Here is a 19,607-nt window from a genome sequence, read left to right as displayed (position 1 = left end):
ATTGTATGATCAGTACTATAGATTCTTCTAAAATCACATTCCTGTCTTGACTTGGAAATATAGTACTTTTCCTTCATTGGTGCCCACAGTACTATGGATGTACACACATGAGAAGGACTTCAGCAATTCACAGAAGTGAGTCTCCATCACCCTCACAAGAACAATGAAGGTCAGGCAACAAATGCTAGGCTTTCCAGCCATACCCACATGAAATGATTAAAAATACTAAACATTTTTGCAACACTACCAGAGATATTTAAGGCTCATTGTAAGAGACAAACAGACAATTATTGCTTCCTAAGGAAAAGGTATTTGTTTATTGCATTTTAAATGAGATCTATGTTGTGAAGTGTTTGTGACCTACACTAAAAAAACCCATAACTTATTTCCTTCAAAACATATCTATATACAATATAAAATATAACATAATCCATCACAGTACACATTTTATGCCTCAAGTTTGAAATGTTCAATGATATATGTCATTACAAAGGCTGCACTACTAATATGAAAGTGGTTAAGCTAAATGAAACAACACGTTGCTTAAAACCCTTTAAGAAGCATGTCATAAATTCACGATGGTTATGACAATCAATGAGAACTCTTTCACCTTTGATCAGCCTCTTTCTGGATTTCTTTGTTAATCTCATCAATTTTCTGCTGAAGTTTCTTTCTCCTTTGCTCTGGTGGCAGATGACTGAAGTCTTCTGGTCCCGAGCCCTGTTCAAGCCATTATTACACACGTCAGTATCAAAAGTGGATTTATACCATCAGTCACTACTTAAATAAGGGTTTTCAGTCATTAAAAAAAAATCACATACCCATCCAGTGAATTTTGCTTTTTGAAGCCCAAATTATTGATCCTTATATGAGCCATTGGTTTGCTTCAATTTCTTAAACCGAATTTTATGCAAAATACTTTTGATGTCCTGGATTCAGTATCCTGGTTCCCACACATTTTAATGCATGGTAGAATTCTTCTTTTTAAATAATTCCTCAAAACAATCCAGTGCATGCACATGAGATAATGCACATGCATATATATGAATGAACCCAAAACAGATCTCAAGTGACTGCATTAATTTATGATGCATCTCTTATCCTGAAATTCATCTGCAGAAAACCCTGCTGATCCAGTCGCTGCTTCCAATTGATAATGTACTGTTACGGGTCCAGAGGACCCCAAAACCAAGCAGCATTAGAAATTCACCAATACAAATGGTTACTTAAAATAAAAGTTACTTATAATTTTCTTTAAACATAAAAACAGGATCAAACTTTAACTTATTTCCATTAACTCAACCCCCTTTTAATTCTAAGTGCACATGTATGTAATATGTGTACAAGTTCAGAAAATTTCTTTGATTCACGGTCCAATCTCACTTCTCACTCCTCCAAGTTCACCGGTATCAGACAATTCTTATACTGTGCACAGAATTTAACATTTATGCATCTTCACCAGGCTTTGGGGCTTGAAAGGTAAATAGTTACCACTCAGGAAGGTTCTTGTCAGTTTTCAGAGAGAGATTTGTTGCTCATTGGACACAAACTGATTCCTTTTGATCAGCCACTTCAGCCAAAGAAACTTGCTCCATCAGGGTTTTCCAGATGACAACCTCTTTCTTTCTGGTCATCACAGAGTTCCTTTTTATTTCCCATATTTTGAGTGAAACATTATACAGCCAGCCATTTCCTTTTGTATGGACCACAAGGGCTTTGAACAGGCTGAACTAAGGACACAACCTGTCTTCAAAATGGGTTTTTTCCACAAGCTTGCCAGCTTTTCATGTTCCAGTTCCAGCTGTTGCTGTTGCTGAACTGTAGAACTGAATTCTCTCTCTTTCTGAGAAAACCACATGACCCTCTTAGAACAGCAAACTGCATTCAGACAGACTGCGGCACCAGATCCAATCTTCCGAGTCCGTTCATCTGTTGCTTTCCAAAACAATAATCCATTACTCCACAGCATGCCCAATTAACACCTACTTATGAAGTCCTTCAGCAAAGCAGTTTCCATTTTCTTTACAAAGGCATTGGGTGCCTGGACTGTAGGGTTTGAGCAGAACTCTTGCATTTTAAATGAGATCTATGTTGTGAAGTGTTTGTGACCTACACTAAAAAAACCCCATAACTTATTTCCTTCAAAACATATCTATATACAATATAAAATATAACATAATCCATCACAGTACACATTTTATGTCTCAAGTTCGAAATGTTCAATGATATATGTCATTACAAACGCTACACTACTAATATGAAAGTGGTTAAGCTAAATGAAACAACAAAAATAAATTCTCAGTAGCACAGGCAAAGCCAAAGCACAAGGTGACTAATCTGTTTAAGGGGAAAACTCCTTTTCTTTACTAATCTTTCTATGTGCCCTGAAAATATTTCCCCACTTCTTCAACAGTAAAGGATTAAATTAAAAAAAAAGACATTCCTTTAAAGAATGACAACTTCTGCACAGTGAATGACAGCAAAAATAGCATTGGATGATTAACATAAAATTACTCACACAGAATTAACATTGCGGTTAGCTTTAGGTATCCAAAGCCAGTGCAGAAAAAATACCCACCGTGTTTCAAAAAAAGTGCATTCATAAAAAATACAAATTAAACAAATTAAAACTTAGCATTATTACAAAAAAAGCTCCTAGTTTGTTTTTTTTTTCCAGCATTTGGCAGCATAAAATGTTCTCGCACACAAAATGAAATAATACACTGTAAAACAGTGTAAATTCAGTGGATAAGGTGAGACTATCAAGTGTTTTCTAGACACTTTTTTTCCAGGTCTCCCCTATACAAGTCACTCAGCTTCTTCAAAACTGTGAGCTTCATTAACAGTCTGATGACACCAATAAGGAGAATCATCCTCAGAGAAAATATTTGCTCTAATTTGGTTCTCTCAATCAGTGCCTCAATCCAAAATATTGGAAGTTATAAAACAAAGCTGACTGTGTCAATACACTGGGTGCTTCACAAGAATTGATTTTATTCACGCGAATCCTAAAGGTGAAAGATCTTTCATACAGAGGTTAAGCTGAGCACACAAATGGTCTCTCAGGTTGGCATTAAGTATCTTATGCCACTGTCTTGGTTAGTATTTTTCTCAGTCAACTTCAACAAATAAATTATCTGATCACAATCACATTGCTGTTTATGTTAGTTGTCTATGTAAAGTATTTCACAACATCCCAAGCTTGTGAAAAGAATGTTGTTCATACAAGTCTCCCCTTTTTACTGCTAAAGGAAATTGTCTAATTTTACTTTGATTTACTTTGGAACTGAAATTGAAAATTCCATACACAAAAGTGGTATTCTCATATCAATTATAGTGTGTATTTCAGTTCCTTCAAATAGCAAAAGCTATTGAAACAGGTTACAATAAAAATTCTGAAGCCACTGTCGATAATCATATTGCAGCTGGAAATGTCATAGTGCCTTTTCAGGCAAACTTTAAATTTCTTTTTGACCAAGTGTGTAAAAAATGTAATGATCAAACACAAAACAAATCCAGTATTCTCCTGTCTTCAGAAACATTTAACAAACAACTTCACATTTTTGTATGGAGTCTAAATTCTGGCATTTAAAACCAACATACATTAAATTTTAAGTACTGTACTTAAAAAGCAGTTTTCAACTGGAAGCAGCAATGGATTCCGGAGGCAGAAAGCTTCCACACAGCAAATTAAATAAAATGAAGCATTTTCTGTTCTTTAATTATCTTAAATTATTACTACAGTATAAAATTTCTTTGTAATTCATTTTACCATTGCCAGTTTAGCACATAACAGCCCACAGTAAAACATTGTGGTTAACACAACATACGATGTGAGAACTTACAGAAATTAATGTATTTTTTTAGTAATTCTCCAGCTGAAATGGGGAAGTTATTATGAATATTTACTACTAAAATGCCATCCAGCCTATCAAAGAGAAGAACAGTATTGTCTGGAAGAAGCTTAAGAAGGGCTCCAAATATTTGCTTTGACTGTATAATAAATAACTTTCACTAGGGAAAAGAAGCATTGCACCAACAAACACAAGGAAATCTACACAAGTCACAAGGTGCATTTTCTGAGGAGTCATCTATTGGAAAATGGCACATTTACATAAGACGCCAAAGATTAATTTTAGATCTTAAGGGAAAACAGTTAATCCATTTACATCCTAACTGCACTATAATCCATGGGAATGTCTTATTGAATTGAAAACCTCAGTTTTAGTTGGATTCAGCATGATCCTTATAATGTGAAATCCAATACAAATTTCTTATTTAATTTCACCAATCTGGAGGTATGAATAATAGTCCACTATTAATTACTTCTTAGAATGGGTTTTTTACTATTTCTCGGTGTTACTTGTGTTATTAAGAGAGAGGTGAAGACCAGAACATCAAATATGCCAGTCACCTGGCTATGAGTATATTAAGTCCAACTACAGTTCACCGAAAGCTCGCGGACATTTAACTTGACTTGCTCTGGAGTGAGAATGGGCAGGTGGGAACTGGGATATCTCAAATTCACAGCTTTGAGTTGGTGACATAATGCAAAGGATTTGTACTGGATTTCAATTCTTGGTTACAACTGGTTTATGGTCATGAGTTGGTGTAAAACCATCAATTAAAAACAATGCATTTTTAATTGTGCAATTGTGTTAATTCATTAATATGTGATTAAAAACAAAAATACTAGTGTTCACCTCAGTCAGACTCCAGACCTGTGTATTCAACATTTTCTGACAAAACAAATATGGACAAAAGACAGCAAAAATTATTCACATTTAATTTCACAAGTAGTTATCATGGTTGGTAAATCATGTTATAAGTGGGACACGCAAAATGTCATTTTGCTTACCAGCTTGAGAGAAAGCTTCACGCAAAATTGAAGAAAGGAGGAAAGAGAAAAGAACAAGTAATGTCAATAGAAAATGATTATTCACCTTTAAACTAGTGATACAAATCTGAACCAAATGAAAATGGTAAGATTACAATGAATATGGTTCATAAGGTAGCCATCTGAAAATGTATTGCAAGGATATACAAACTGTAGTATTACTTCATAGTAACAAAACTCCTGTATATTATCAGTATAACATTAGGACATGAAAAAGAATGGAGCTAATTTAGTTGTTTCATTGTCTGCTCAAATTTGTATGACATATAATCCAATTTATTCTAACCAGTTCATTTTACTTTTATTTTCATGATTCCTCCAAGTTTTTAAGATGCTTCTTAAAAATGTTAAGCAAGATTTCAAGGATTCAATCCAACCTTATCCCATCTCCCAAAGCCTTTTCAGAGAACTAGTAGCTTGACAACCATTTTCCAATGCAAATCAAATATTATCATCCATTGTATTTAAATCACTAAATCCTACTCTAAAAGCAGATATGCTCCCTTACATGTCTGAAAAGTCCAAATCGATATCTGCAGCTTCATGTATAGTCACATAAACAGGTTGCAAAATTAGAAGAAGCACCATGCTATTCTAGGTATACGGTAACTGCAAATTCATTCTTCTGAATACTTAATAGCAAAATTCAAATTGGGCTCCCAGCATACATGCTCTGATGATCATCTTGATGTTAACACAAACACATCCCATATTATTTAGTAATTTGTTTGCCTTCAGTGATTGTTACATAAATGGAAGCATAACATTGCTATTAGAGAGAAATTGCATATTTGCTTCTTGTTCAATGTGAATTTAGACTTACACTTCTGGCTCACAAGCTCACGTCCCCCAAATACACCAATTAACCTACGATTCCCGTACATTTTTGAAGGGTGGGAATAAATCGGAGCACCTGGAGGAAACCATGCAGTCACAGGGAGAAAACTCCTTATAGACAGCAGAGGATACGAACTGGGTTGCTGGCACTGTAATACTGCTGTGCTAACCACTACATTAACCTAACTACAATGAACAACAAAGATTTTTCTTCCTGAACACTTCTGGATATTTTGGGCTGCAGATCATGAAAATCATCTTAGAATTTTTCTTGGACTTCTTCCCTGCTGATCTTGGTGCAGTCAAAAAGGAACATGGTCAAAGGTTTCATTAGGTCATTGGAAAAGTGGTATCAGGTCAAATGGAATCCATCAATGCTGGCCAGCTAATGCTGGGCACTGATATGAGAGGCATCAGATGCTGAGTACAAACAAAAATCAGCAGAAAAACATTTTTAGGTCAGTTGAACTAACATAATGTGTCAGCATCATTATGCAATTAAACATGCTAAATTCAACAAAAATCAATTTAATATTTCTCCAACTTACTACTTGATACAGCAAATCTGAAATTATCGTTGGTTTAAGATTGAAGTTGTCTATCATAATCTCCAATGATCTTCAGGAAGCAAATCTTTTCAAAAATTTTGTTGTCCAGTGCCATGGAGTGTTTGCGGCTAGTGTATCTTTGAGCCAAATTGTGCTGAGCGTAGCCAGCATTTCAAAAGGAAACACTGGCGGTCAGCACTTTCAGGCAAGTCATATTCTGGAATTGTGTAGATGCTCTTAACCATGAGGCCAGTAACATCTCTGCTGGGTTCCACATGCAGCTGCAAAACCCACATTTGCTGTGATTCCCTACAGAAAGTAAGAATTTTGGTGCACATGTACATTGTACAATGCAAATGATTAAATAAACTCATCATCATTATCAAGAGATTTGCAAACTTTCTTGAGAAAGGGTGCTGAGAGCAACTTAATGACAACAGAGAGAGCACTTCCACTTGTCGAAAGGGGATAACTGAAGACCATCAAGATAAAACAGTCATCATGGAATTCACAAGACACTGATTATTCAGAGTGGTGAGACTGTATTAATACAAAGAATGTTTTAAGCAGATAATATAGGTGCATGTAAATCAAGGCTGAGTAGGAGGGTATTGTTAGCAGGTTTCAATAAGGAAAGATAGGAAGAGAGTTGAGCAAAATATTAGCAGAAGCATAGTCTGGCTGGGTTGAATGTCTGTGTTGCATACCCACTGTCATCCTACGAAGCCTCAATTAATATCTGAATAATTAGCAAGGAGCATTTCACTGCAATCTGTGACAAATTATTGGATTGAGGATATTGTTTCTGCCACACTTCACATGTTCAGTAGTCTTCCCATTCTTTATGATCATTGCAGGTACACACAGATATCCAAACAATAGAAAATCCACAAAAATATGAAACATTTCATTGAATATTTTAACCATTTGAAATGCAAACTGATGGATTTTGCTCATGTTACTTTGCAATCAGTTTGCAAAACAGATTCAGAATGATGGAGCATTTTGTTTCCATATGTTGAATCACCAGCTTAGCTAAAGCTACAAATATTTATTGTAGAGCCAAGTTATGCAATCGACAGCTCTGTGAATAAGCCTACTTGGACTAATTTCTAAAGTCAAGTGCTTAATCTCTGTAGCTATGGTTTAGTTGCCTGTACAATTGGTTCCATTTTTATTATTATCAGCACAGCATAAGATCAAAGTTGATGCAATCATTAAGAACAATTTAGTAACCTTTAAGTGTACTCCACAAATATCAATTAAAAAAACACCTTAAGAGCTGGAGAAACAAAATTACTTTTTTTTTCTTTTCTATATCATTAAGGTAACTGATTTGCCCCTTTAAATGAAAGAGACTCAAATAAAAGCAAATATTCTACAATTTCATTGAAAAAATATTATTTGGTCTTGTAAATATTTTTGCCAAAGTCATTCTATTTGCATTTCAATGACACAACAGAATGGCTACCTTATGAATCTTGGTCTGAGAACAATGGCTTTTCCAACAGACATAAAGTGTTATGTACAACACAAACATAAAAGCCTAATACTCTATCTTCAGACTATAAGGAACACTAGAAAATCTTTCCAATCAAATTTGAGTGAAATTGAACTCTAATGCTAATTCATTAAAAAATTCTGTTAAAATACTTCAATGTGTTTTAAACGATATGAGAGGATACTTACTTCTTTTTGGTCTGGAACATTTAAACTGTATACTGTATTGCCCATTAATTACATTAAATAAATGTCAACTAAAAAAAAATCTTTTAAACTTTTCAAGTTGGCCATCTTTTATTTTGAATAGTTTAAATTAGGGTTTTAGTATAACTAATGAAAGATCATGCTATAAACCAGGTATTTACAATGAACTAATAATGGAAAATATTGACAACATTTAAAAAATCAGTATAGAACTGAAATCAAGGCATCTTGCAGTGGACAATAAATGTTGGTTGGATCAGTGACAGCTATTATTTAAAGAACAAAATTAAAATTTCAAAGCTTGGTTAATATTCAATTTTTAATTAACAGCTCAACTGTGTACATCATCTCACCATAAAACTATTTATTTGGGGTTTAAATCTTAGTTAAATTTATTTGAAATATTTTCCATAGATTTTTGCAAAACTGTTCTCTTTGTTGAAAAATGTTACTAACATTAATGTTTCTCTTTGGAAAAGGCTGCATTTATGAAGAGATCTCAGGAAGAACAATTGATTCTATCTTTTAGAGTTGCTTTTCAACAATGGTCTACGATGTAAAACCCTCTATAGCAGCAACAAATGCATTTCATTAATATCCTGAAAGGAGACTCCATCTCGGGGCACATTCTTAACATGTACTGGCTACATTAACAACTGCAGATTTGCACTGACCATTTTTATTCCTCCCCTTTCCATTCCTCTTCAGATTTCTCTTGGTTCCCTGGCTGAAATTCTGAAAGTGCATACAAGCTCAGAAATGAAGAGAGACAGCCTAACAACCTAACTTTGTGAACTATAAACTGGAAGATCAAAGTACCGATACAAATTTTCAAATCCCCACAATGTTTAACTTCTTATTTCAATGATGTCTCAAGGGAATCACCTCCCCAAGATGGATCAAATTAACTTAAATTGTTTTTATGATTGTATCATACACAATTATATCTTTAGCTACTCAAATTGGCTGCATTGCAAGTGTCACTCAGCCCCATAAATCTGATTCCAATTTAATTTTGGCTGGGCTTTTCAGCTTTCAGAATCCAGATGATCTCATTGTTTTCAAAAGGGCAGGAATCCTTTCCCAGATATGTTAGAGAGCCTGCAGTTCTTTTTGATACAATTTTACTAACCACTTCTCAATAATATTTTTATCCTCAGAAATGGACCAATATAAGCTCAAGACTAAATCTAAATGAACTGAAATTATATTTCTGAGGAAATTGGTAAGATGGCTATTATGTACGAATCAGATCTTTGACAGACAAGGTTAACTAAATTTTTCTTCAGCATGGACTAGAAGGGCTAAGTTGGCCTGTTTCTGTGCTCTAATTGTTATATGGTTATTGAAAACTCTTTATTTTCTTGGAAAGATACAATTTTCATTTACACAAGGCTCATACACATGCATCAATAACACTGAACTAATTGTTATATCAAAATGAAACCCCACTGCACAAGTTAACTCAGTTTGCCCAGAGATCCTCAATATGTGACCAACTCCACAATTACTTTTAATAAATATAACATTTCCTGAACATAGCAGTAAAACACTTGACCCAATGACATCAACTTTCCAATGATAAACAGCGATTAGGCTTCTCAACTAACGAATCCAAGGCAAGATATAACAAGCTAAATTCATTTCAATCTCCACACTTTTGCCATTACACAAGCTCATGAGTATTAGTGATATTATCCTTTCAAAGGAGCAATTATTGGTACTTATAATTGGTGGACTTGGATTCATACCCAGTGCCTTCAATGGCCCAGATTTAAAACAAAAATGAAATGTGGTTGTTCAATGTATCACTCCAATATTTTCTCCATTTCAACCACACACCATGTCACCATGAGATGAAGAATTTAATTCTAATCTGCACTGCATGAAAGATGCAACCATAATCTGCTGAAGCAACAGTCAAAACTCATTTAACATAACATACTACTGATTGATGGAAGGCTTTTATTCTGGTTGAGCAGTCACTTTAATGAAAATTAAATTTATATTAAATTACTAGCAATAGAAATTCCAAAATTCAACCTCATGATCAATATTGAAAGCTGACTGAATAGCCAAATGTCTCTTGTGTTGAAAGATAAAAGTGAAATCAGCAGAGGTGTTTTGAAAACAATTTTTCACACCTTTTTAATACCCTAAATTAAGCTGATACATGAGACAGAATTCATTTTTGAACTGAAAAGATAACTCTGGTAGATAATCACATACTGGCAAAATTGCAACCTTGAGCAAAATGTATTCACAATGTATACAAATATGCATTTTCCATTTGGGCCAACAATTTCAAAGTATTCCTCTACAATCAGTTTTTTGGCTCTGTCACAAATGTATTCCATATTGGAACAAAAGCAAACAGTATTCCCAAGTACGTTAGCTTTTTCATTTGTGTGTTGATAAATTACTTTGTTAAATCCTTACTTTGTTAACTAATATTCACATTGAATTTAAAAATCAACATTAATATCAGACTTTATGAACAAAAAGCCTTCTCAAATTGTTTGTTTGATGGTCTTTCTTGAGGTGATGGAATATCCTATGAAATACATTATATACCCACATCATCTCACAAACAAGGCTCAATGTCCATTTGAGCTGAAGAAGTTTAACATCTAGCAAGGAGTCAATGTATTGAGGAGGAAGAACTACTAAATTTAAAAAGTTTGGGTTTTCAAATTAAAACCAATAATTGCATAGATATGGTTCATTGTTTTTTTTTAAGAGGTTAAAAGTTTGCTGACAGTCCATTGACTCAATTTTCTGTATCAACTGCCAAAAATTCATGAAAGTTCTCAAATCATTATTGATTGATTGTTTTGCCTTCTCACTCTTCAGATTCTTCATGTTGCAACATACTGTCTTCTACATAGTTTTCATCACCAACTCACAAGCTAAAAGTGACTTTTCATTTTCCATGCTTGCCCCTTGGGAAAGTGACTCAAGCATTCGATATCAGTATTTAAGAAATTGATGTGGCAGGGATTTCAAATGCACAAGCCAGTCAAAGAGGAAAGTTTATCTCAATCCATATTTGGTGCAGCATGTTAAAAATATGCACAAGCATATTTAAAGTTTTGAACCTCATGCTAACAAGTTAATGAATTCAACAACTGGGAAAATTAATCAGACACGACATTTTCAGTTTCTTTTAATAGTTTATCTTCTAACAAGCACAAATGACCTAATAAGCTTACAACAACCAACAATGAGAAACAAAAATCAAAGCCTTATGGTTTTTGTACTTGGCCCACACAGGCTTCTTAGAACAGCTTCAGCAAGCATCTACTCACAGTTAACTATGACATGATCTAGAGCCACAAGATGCAATAACACATAACAATGAAGCAACAAGTCCACGTGTTATTGTGAATACCAGGCAGTAACCCCACTTACACAAATATTTATTTTGGTACAGAAATCTGTTTTTATGCCAGAGTTAGACTCATTATTTTATTTAAATAAACAATTTTGGATGTAGAGACCTCTTCAAAATTCTTAAGAGGAACATCGCATTTATGCTGCATTTTGATTTAATACTGCAGTTATATATTTTTTAAATTATGTTCCATTTTATGCATACGTACTTAACCACAAAAAAAGTTAACTTCTACAACTAGAATGCTATGATGATACCACAAAAAAAAGTAAACTCTAAATTTTGTGTTGTCTCCTGAGAGTACTGGACTAATTTCAGATTTTCTACGATGGTACAGTACTTTCAAATCTTTTAAAATCAACTGATTTCGAAAATATATTCACTGACAAGCAAAAAATTGCCTTTGTTTAAGCACACTTTCAGCCTTTGATTTACTGAGATTCTAAAATCTATTGTAGTCCAGGTGTGAATAAAACTTACTCAATTAAAAATTTTGATCTCAAACATCAATCTTGACAATTATTGTTTGACTCACTGAGGAACAACTTTTTACATTCAGACTTTATGATTTTGAATACATTGACTGCATTCTAATCAATGTTCTGTATTTTGTGATTTTTCCACACATTGTCAATTTTGGATTAAATTTTATGTTGAAACCCAACCTTTCACATTACCAATTTTCTGCCATGCTTGTGAAGTGTTACTCAAAATGCCAAGATTACCGTGGAAAAATCTCCAAAGCCTCAGGATCATTTTACCATAGTAAAATAAAACACACGCACAAAAAAAAATAGAGTATAATTTTGAAAAGCATTTGGATGCTTAGGAATCGAGTTGGGAGAAATGTGTAAATTTAAATTATTTGCCTCTAAAATCGTAGCATTCTTCCCAAGTAACTAGCAAGTAATTGACCAGATCCACAGCAGGAAAAGGGAGAGCACTAAAAGTATGAACACATTTATCAGCTTGACAAGAAAACATTTCCACTTGTGGAGAAGTATATCAGGGGGTCATATGTTTAAGATAGTCACTCACAAACTCAATATTATGCAGAAGATGGATACTGATGATTCTCTGACACTGATAAATGTCGAATTTGTTACGTGGAGCATGACAGGCATAATGGTAGGGAAATGAGTTAAGTGCATGTTGATAGGACAGATGAAATAAGGTAGGAATTAGTAAAGATCAGCATTGACCATTTAGGAGAATGGTTTGCTCATGAACTTCAAGTTTCATATGACACCAAATACATTTTTTGAAATGTCCTTCCATTCCTTTTTCTTTAATGTTTGCCTTTTAAAAATATTTTAACTTGTGATTTAAGAACCATGTTGCTTCATATATATCTTAAAAATGTATGTGAGAACCAAAATGTTTGCATTATATTGAAAACAAGGAACATAGCTACCTGGGCCTAATTTTGTCAGAGATATACCCATTATCCTTCTCCTCACCCACTTTGCAATTTCAAGGCAACTTGTTTTCTCTCATTAACTGCTTTAACATCAACCCTAAAAGCAGCCTGACCTGCTGAGTATTTCCAACCTTTGTTTTTATTTCAGATTTGATGAATATGCAGTTTTTAATATTTTAACCTCGTATCCAAATTACTGTTTATTTTTAACAGAGCTGCGGAAAAATACAGAGCATGTCAAACATCTGTGTCAGAAAATCCATTATGATCAATTCATATGGAAAAAAAATGCAGGATTTCAGTGAAAGAGCTAAGAAATGGACTAGGAGGAGTGATCTAACTTAAAAAGTCAGTGTGGCTTCAATGAGCTCATTAACTTCCTTTACAGTAAATGTTACATTTGACAATCTGAGAGTCAGATACAGTGAATATTCTATTGTAAAAATTATATTTATATTAAAAACCCATCAACTTTACTAACAATTGAAAATTGTGTGGTCCAGTAAATTTTCCTAATTCCCAAAAATCAAAACTTGTGATCTGAAGGACAGCAGGAATTAGAGGAACAGAAATGCAAGTTTAATGCAGAAAGGTGCAAGAGCAATAGGGTTATAATAAGTGTGGGGTTTTATTTTCCAGGTATTAACTGAGAATGCCTTAATACAAGGAGCTTTGATAGAATTTACACTGTGTCCAGTAATTTTGTTTTGAGATAATGTGTCCAGTAAGAGACTGACCAGTATTTGAACTTAAAAAATGTTAATCATATTAAACTGGAAAACATCTTGCATTGATTTCCATTGAGACTTTAGTTTAACCTGTGAGTCGAAACTGATGATTGATTAAAAAAAAATATTGTACCCTGATCACTTGAATATACTATATGCATGTTTTTTAAGAAACAAAAAAAATTCAAAAATGGGAGTATTTTTGACATGCATTAATTTATGCTTAAATTGAATTTCTTATACTGGGAATTATTTGATATCTTTTCTCATATGAAATTGCTATTAATTCTATTGTGGCCTCAATTGTTGAGAATGGGAATTATGAAAACAAATTCAAATGCTGAAAGTAAATTAACATGCTTGAGTATGGATAACTAATTTTTCTGCTGCACTTATCAGGTGGCATCCTCTACTTCTGACAGTTTCCGATTCCAATGAGATCATCTTTACAATGAACGTAATTCCTCTATGCCTCAATCCCACGTCAGAGTGGCCTAAGTGCGCTCTTCCTCAAACATAAGTGCAACCATTTCCTCTCCACTAATGCACTCATTCCCCTGGTTCAACACATTCTTGCACTGAAAAACTTGTCTACAACTGTATGAGCCAGAACCAAATCTCATGTTTCCTTCATATCTACTCTCAACTCCTCTTCTCCTAATCAAAGCGAACGTAGAGCTTTCCAGCCCTTGCCCTCTTCCTCACCAACTTTCACACTGTACAGATCATCATCTGCAATTTCTGCCATCTTCTTCAAGATCCCACCACCAGATACATTTTCTCTACCCTCCTTTTTAAGTATTTAGAGGGGCTGCTCTCTTCGTAACTCCTGGCCTGTTCTTCGATCTCCACCAAGCAGGTGCCTTCTTGTAGCACAGCATCTGTCTTTAATCTCTTCCCCAGGGATGCAAACAGTTCTCGAGATGAAGCAGCAATTTACTTGCATTTCTAATCTAATGTACAATATTCATTATGCACATTGGTTAATCACTTTGCCCAGCATCTGTGTTCAATCCATTGTTACAATTTTGAGATTTCTTCTGTTTGTCACTTTAATTTTCATCAGAACTGGCCAGTGCATACATGATATTGCAATATTTTTCTCTGTCTACTGGCCCTTATCCTCTACATTGATGATCTTTTCCATTCATTTGTTGTGTTCTTGCTCTCTAACTGCCTGCATTTCATAGCTTTTTTTGTCCCATTGATACACTTCTTTAATTGTCCCCATTAATCCATCATGCAGTTCACCTTCTTTTCACCTTGAACTCACTTATTTGGAGATACTGCCTTTATATTATCCACCCCCACCCTTCTTTCTCCTGCTCTGCAACTTCAAAGCAACTGTTTTACTTTCTTTCCCAACACTGATCATTGAGCTTTAATCTGAAATGGTTCATTCTGTTTATTTTCCACAGATGTTGCATGAGGAACTGAATGTTACCAGTATATTCTGACTTTTCAGATTATTGGTACAATGTGTGACTGGTGTTTGGCCTGTGTGTGCATGGTCTTTGCCCTCAGACAGTTCCAAGAAAAGTGCAGAGAACTTTGTTGACCTCACAAAAGCCTTCGACACCGTGAGCAGGAAAGGGCTTTGGCAAATACTAGAGCGCATCGCATGCCCCCCAAAGTTCCTCAACATGGTTATCCAACTGCACGAAAACCAACAAGGTCGGGTCAGATACAGCAATGAGCTCTCTGAACCCTTCTCCATTAACAATGGTGTGAAGCAAGGCTGTGTTCTCGCACCAACCCTCTTTTCAATCTTCTTCAGCATGATGCTGAACCAAGCCATGAATGACCTCAACAATGAAGACGCTGTTTACATCCGGTACCGCACGGATGGCAGTCTCTTCAATCTGAGGCGCCTGCAAGCTCACACCAAGACACAAGAGAAACTTGTCCGTGAACTACTCTTTGCAGACGATGCCGCTTTAGTTGCCCATTCAGAGCCAGCTCTTCAGCGCTTGACGTCCTGTTTTGCGGAAACTGCCAAAATGTTTGGCCTGGAAGTCAGCCTGAAGAAAACTGAGGTCCTCCATCAGCCAGCTCCCCACCATGACTACCAGCCCCCCCACATCTCCATCGGGCACACAAAACTCAAAACGGTCAACCAGTTTACCTATCTCGGCTGCACCATTTCATCAGATGCAAGGATCGACAACGAGATAGACAACAGACTCGCCAAGGCAAATAGCGCCTTTGGAAGACTACACAAAAGAGTCTGGAAAAACAACCAACTGAAAAACCTCACAAAGATAAGCGTATACAGAGCCGTTGTCATACCCACACTCCTGTTCGGCTCCGAATCATGGGTCCTCTACCGGCATCACCTACGGCTCCTAGAACGCTTCCACCAGCGTTGTCTCCGCTCCATCCTCAACATTCATTTGAGCGCTTTCATCCCTAACGTCGAAGTACTCGAGATGGCAGAGGTCGACAGCATCGAGTCCACGCTGCTGAAGATCCAGCTGCGCTGGGTGGGTCACGTCTCCAGAATGGAGGACCATCGCCTTCCCAAGATCGTATTATATGGCGAGCTCTCCACTGGCCACCGTGACAGAGGTGCACCAAAGAAAAGGTACAAGGATTGCCTAAAGAAATCTCTTGGTGCCTGCCACATTGACCACCGCCAGTGGGCTGATATCGCCTCAAACCGTGCATCTTGGCGCCTCACAGTTCGGCGGGCAGCAACCTCCTTTGAAGAAGACCGCAGAGCCCACCTCACTGACAAAAGGCAAAGGAGGAAACACCCAACACCCAACCCCAACCAACCAATTTTCCCCTGCAACCGTGTCTGCCTGTCCTGCATCGGACTTGTCAGCCACAAACGAGCCTGCAGCTGACGTGGACATTTCCCCCCTCCATAAATCTTCATCCGCGAAGCCAAGCCAAATAAGAAGAATGTACATTCAAAGAATATTCAACATTTGTAGATGGTCACGTTTAACATCAGTTGTTAAATGCTCAAAATATTTTATTGTGCCCTCAGCCCTCAAAATTGATCAGCGAATGCCAAGACCTGGGGCACAACACCCCATTGTGTAATTGGATCGTCACCTTCAGACCACAATCAGTGAGGATTGGCAAGTATCGTACATCTCTTCCACAGTCTCCATCAGTAGTGGAGCACCACAGGGTTGCATTCTTAGTCTCCTGTTCTACTCATTTTTCATCTATGACTGTGTGGCTCGGTATAACACCATCTACAAATTCGCTGACGATACCGCGGTAGTGGGTTGTTTAAAAAGAGGTGGTGAGTCAGCATATAGGAGGGAGTTAGAAAACTTGGCTGAATGGTGCACCAACAATAATTTTGCACCCAATGTCACCAAAACCAAGGAGCTGATTGTTGACCAGGAAGAGAAAACTAGTGATCATTGAGGGATCAGAGGTGGAGAGAGTGAACAAATTTAAGTTCTTGGGAGTCACTATCTCGGAGGATCTTTCCTGGAGCCAACACACTAATGGCATGGTGAAGAAAGCATGTCAACGCCTCCATTTCCTCAGGAGTTTGGAAAGGTTTGGTATGACAATGGAAACCTTGGCAAATTTCTACAGATGTGTGGTGGAAAGTGTGCTGACCAGCTGAATCACGGTCTGTTATTGGGAGACCAATACCCTCGAGTGTAAAGCCCTCGAAAAGGTAGTGGACACAGCTCAGGACATCATAGGCAAACCCCTTCCCACCATCAAGAACATCGATGGGGAGCGCAGCCATCGGAGAGCAACAACAATCATCAAGGATCCACATCACCCAACACACCCTCAATTCTCACTGGTATCATCAGAAAAGAGGTGTAGGTGCCACAGGACTACCACCACCAGGTTCAGGAACAGCTGCGACTCCTCCACCATCAGACTCCTCAACAACAAACTCAATCAAGGACTCATTTAAGGACTCTTACATTTGCACTTTATTGTTTTCTTTCTCATCTGTATTGCACAGTTGTTTACATTTATTTGTTTTTATGTGTACATTGAGTACAGTTTATTTTTGTGGTAATTCTGCCTGGCTCGCAGGAAAAAGAAGCTCAGGGTTGCATGTGATGTGACGTATGTACTCTGACAATAAATCTGATTCTGAAATCTAATCAGCTGACTCTTCCATCAGTGGCTATTCTTTGACAATAATCAAACTTAATGGAGAAATCTAAATTGTTGAAAATCACTCTTCTTGTTCTACTATTGTGGGTCAAAATGGAGACCTGTTCCCAATCTCTACAATTAGGCATTAGCAACATAATTTAAGGGCTGTCTGCAAGGAAATGTTCAACAATTAGATGATTCGTCTCGAGTTCCTTTCTATGGGAAAGAATGATATCTGCACTACAAAAAGCTTCTATTTGAACAGGATCAAAAGCACAAATTTTAGTTTTGTTGAAAATGTGTTGCATATTGATATTGCATGTCACAGTTATAGTGCAATAGTTGACACAAAACTTTTCAATCCTCAGATTCAACTTCAAACCATACATTGTTTTGGGTTGACCTGCTTTCTTCAATAATTTGGAAAAAAAACTCTAAATTATTGAAATTGTACAGGGTGTTTTAAATATATTAATATAAAACAATTACTCAATTAGAGCAGCATTAACATTTTGCAAAATGCACTGTTAATTGGGGCCAATAGTTTCCTTTTAAGTGATAAGATGGGTATAAATCTTGATACATTCTGGACTACAGCTGATGTGGCTATGTTAGCTTGTACACATCTAAATCCATTTTCTTTATTTAATAATCTTACATCTAAACATATTAATGAAATAAAAATGCAAGAATCCAGAAGTGGTCAAACTATATTTCAATCACTTGTGTAAGTGGGGCTAGAAACTGAGGTGAGTGTATGGTAAATCACCATACATAGACTTACAACAAATTCCCTCGCCTCATATGCATAAGTAGGTTTCCCTAATGTCCTCTTCATCAGTTCTTTGTGAAAATAGAAAGACCGAGTCTGGGGTGTGAATTCGTGGAAAAGAATACATTTGTGTTAACAGCCAGCAATTCAAAACTAGCTTTTACCTGCTACATATGTATATACCGCAAAAGCTAGAAAATATTGGATAGGTCTTAATACAGGATTTCCTCAATCAAGGATATTTTAAGTTGCTTGTTCATGTTACAGAGATGCTCTCTAAACTAAGCTTAACTGAGTTTTGTTAGTTTACCAGAGAAAGGCCAAAGTGAGGCTTAACTTTGAGTTTTCTCTTCGACATGAAGGAAGTTTGGAATTGAACCATATTCTTAAATTTTCAAATACAATCAAGGTCAGGAATATAAGTTTAGTATTTTGAATTAACTAAGTATGTTGAGGCACAAATGACTGTTTGAAAGCAAAGTATAGATTGTCAGGGTATAGCAAAATGTTTATGCAAACAGCTTCCATAATCATAGAAATATTAGCTCAAACATCAATATTCTTTTCACAGAGTTACGTTTCAACCTTAAGTTAATCAAGTGAATGTAAGTAGTGTCAGGTCTGATTTTAAAGCCAAGATCATACCTCAACATCCTGCATCAATCAACAGACACTATATTGCAATGCTGATTAAAGATTCTATAAAGAATTTTAAGGCAATAGAGCAGAGCAGCTGATTATCTCTGAATATTATAGTCAGGAAATCTCTGTTGCACTACTTCAGTAAAGATTATTTAATTACTGAAAGCTTGAATAGAAGCAGTAAAAAATTTTAAAAACCATGAGAGTATAACAACATACAAGTTGGGTTAGAATTTAATAAATGCAGACAGCCTATTGCAGACACAAATCAAGTCAAACTGACAAACCACAACCAGCAAATGGCTTAACTTTCCTTTGCAACTTGACACCATTGACATAGTTTCCTTTGGATTCCTCCTTGTGATAAACTCATGAAAAATCCTTCCATAGAACAAAAACTTCATGTAAAAAAACTAGTATTGAACAAAATAATTACATTTCATACAATAGTATTATGAAAATTTGCTGTGTGTCAATATGATATAATAATTTAAGCACTCTAAGGATGTTCAAAATGTGGCACAGTTTATACTGTGAATAAAGTCATGGGTCAAAGTTTGATTAGCTTCA

General features: G+C 35.9%; 1 protein-coding gene across 19 annotated transcripts in view; it reads right to left on the bottom strand.

Annotated features, from left to right (window-relative positions):
* Positions 1-19,607, bottom strand: part of fnbp1b (formin binding protein 1b) — a 243,151-nt gene that overhangs the window by 46,580 nt on the left and 176,964 nt on the right. For 9 of the 19 annotated variants that reach the window (XM_069886332.1, XM_069886262.1, XM_069886235.1 and 6 more), the window contains 3 exons: positions 4,859-4,873; positions 4,704-4,739; positions 611-720 (listed from right to left, as the gene is read on the bottom strand). In XM_069886332.1, the coding sequence (XP_069742433.1) occupies positions 611-720; positions 4,704-4,739; positions 4,859-4,873 (161 nt within the window). The remainder of the gene's footprint in view (positions 1-610; positions 721-4,703; positions 4,740-4,858; positions 4,874-19,607) is intronic. The other 10 variants (XM_069886303.1, XM_069886272.1, XM_069886358.1 and 7 more) reach the window with 2 other exon arrangements.

This window comes from Narcine bancroftii, chromosome 1 (assembly GCF_036971445.1).
Source record: "Narcine bancroftii isolate sNarBan1 chromosome 1, sNarBan1.hap1, whole genome shotgun sequence".
NCBI classification, from domain to species: Eukaryota; Metazoa; Chordata; class Chondrichthyes; order Torpediniformes; family Narcinidae; genus Narcine; species Narcine bancroftii.
This window is presented reverse-complemented; position numbering and strand designations above follow the sequence as displayed.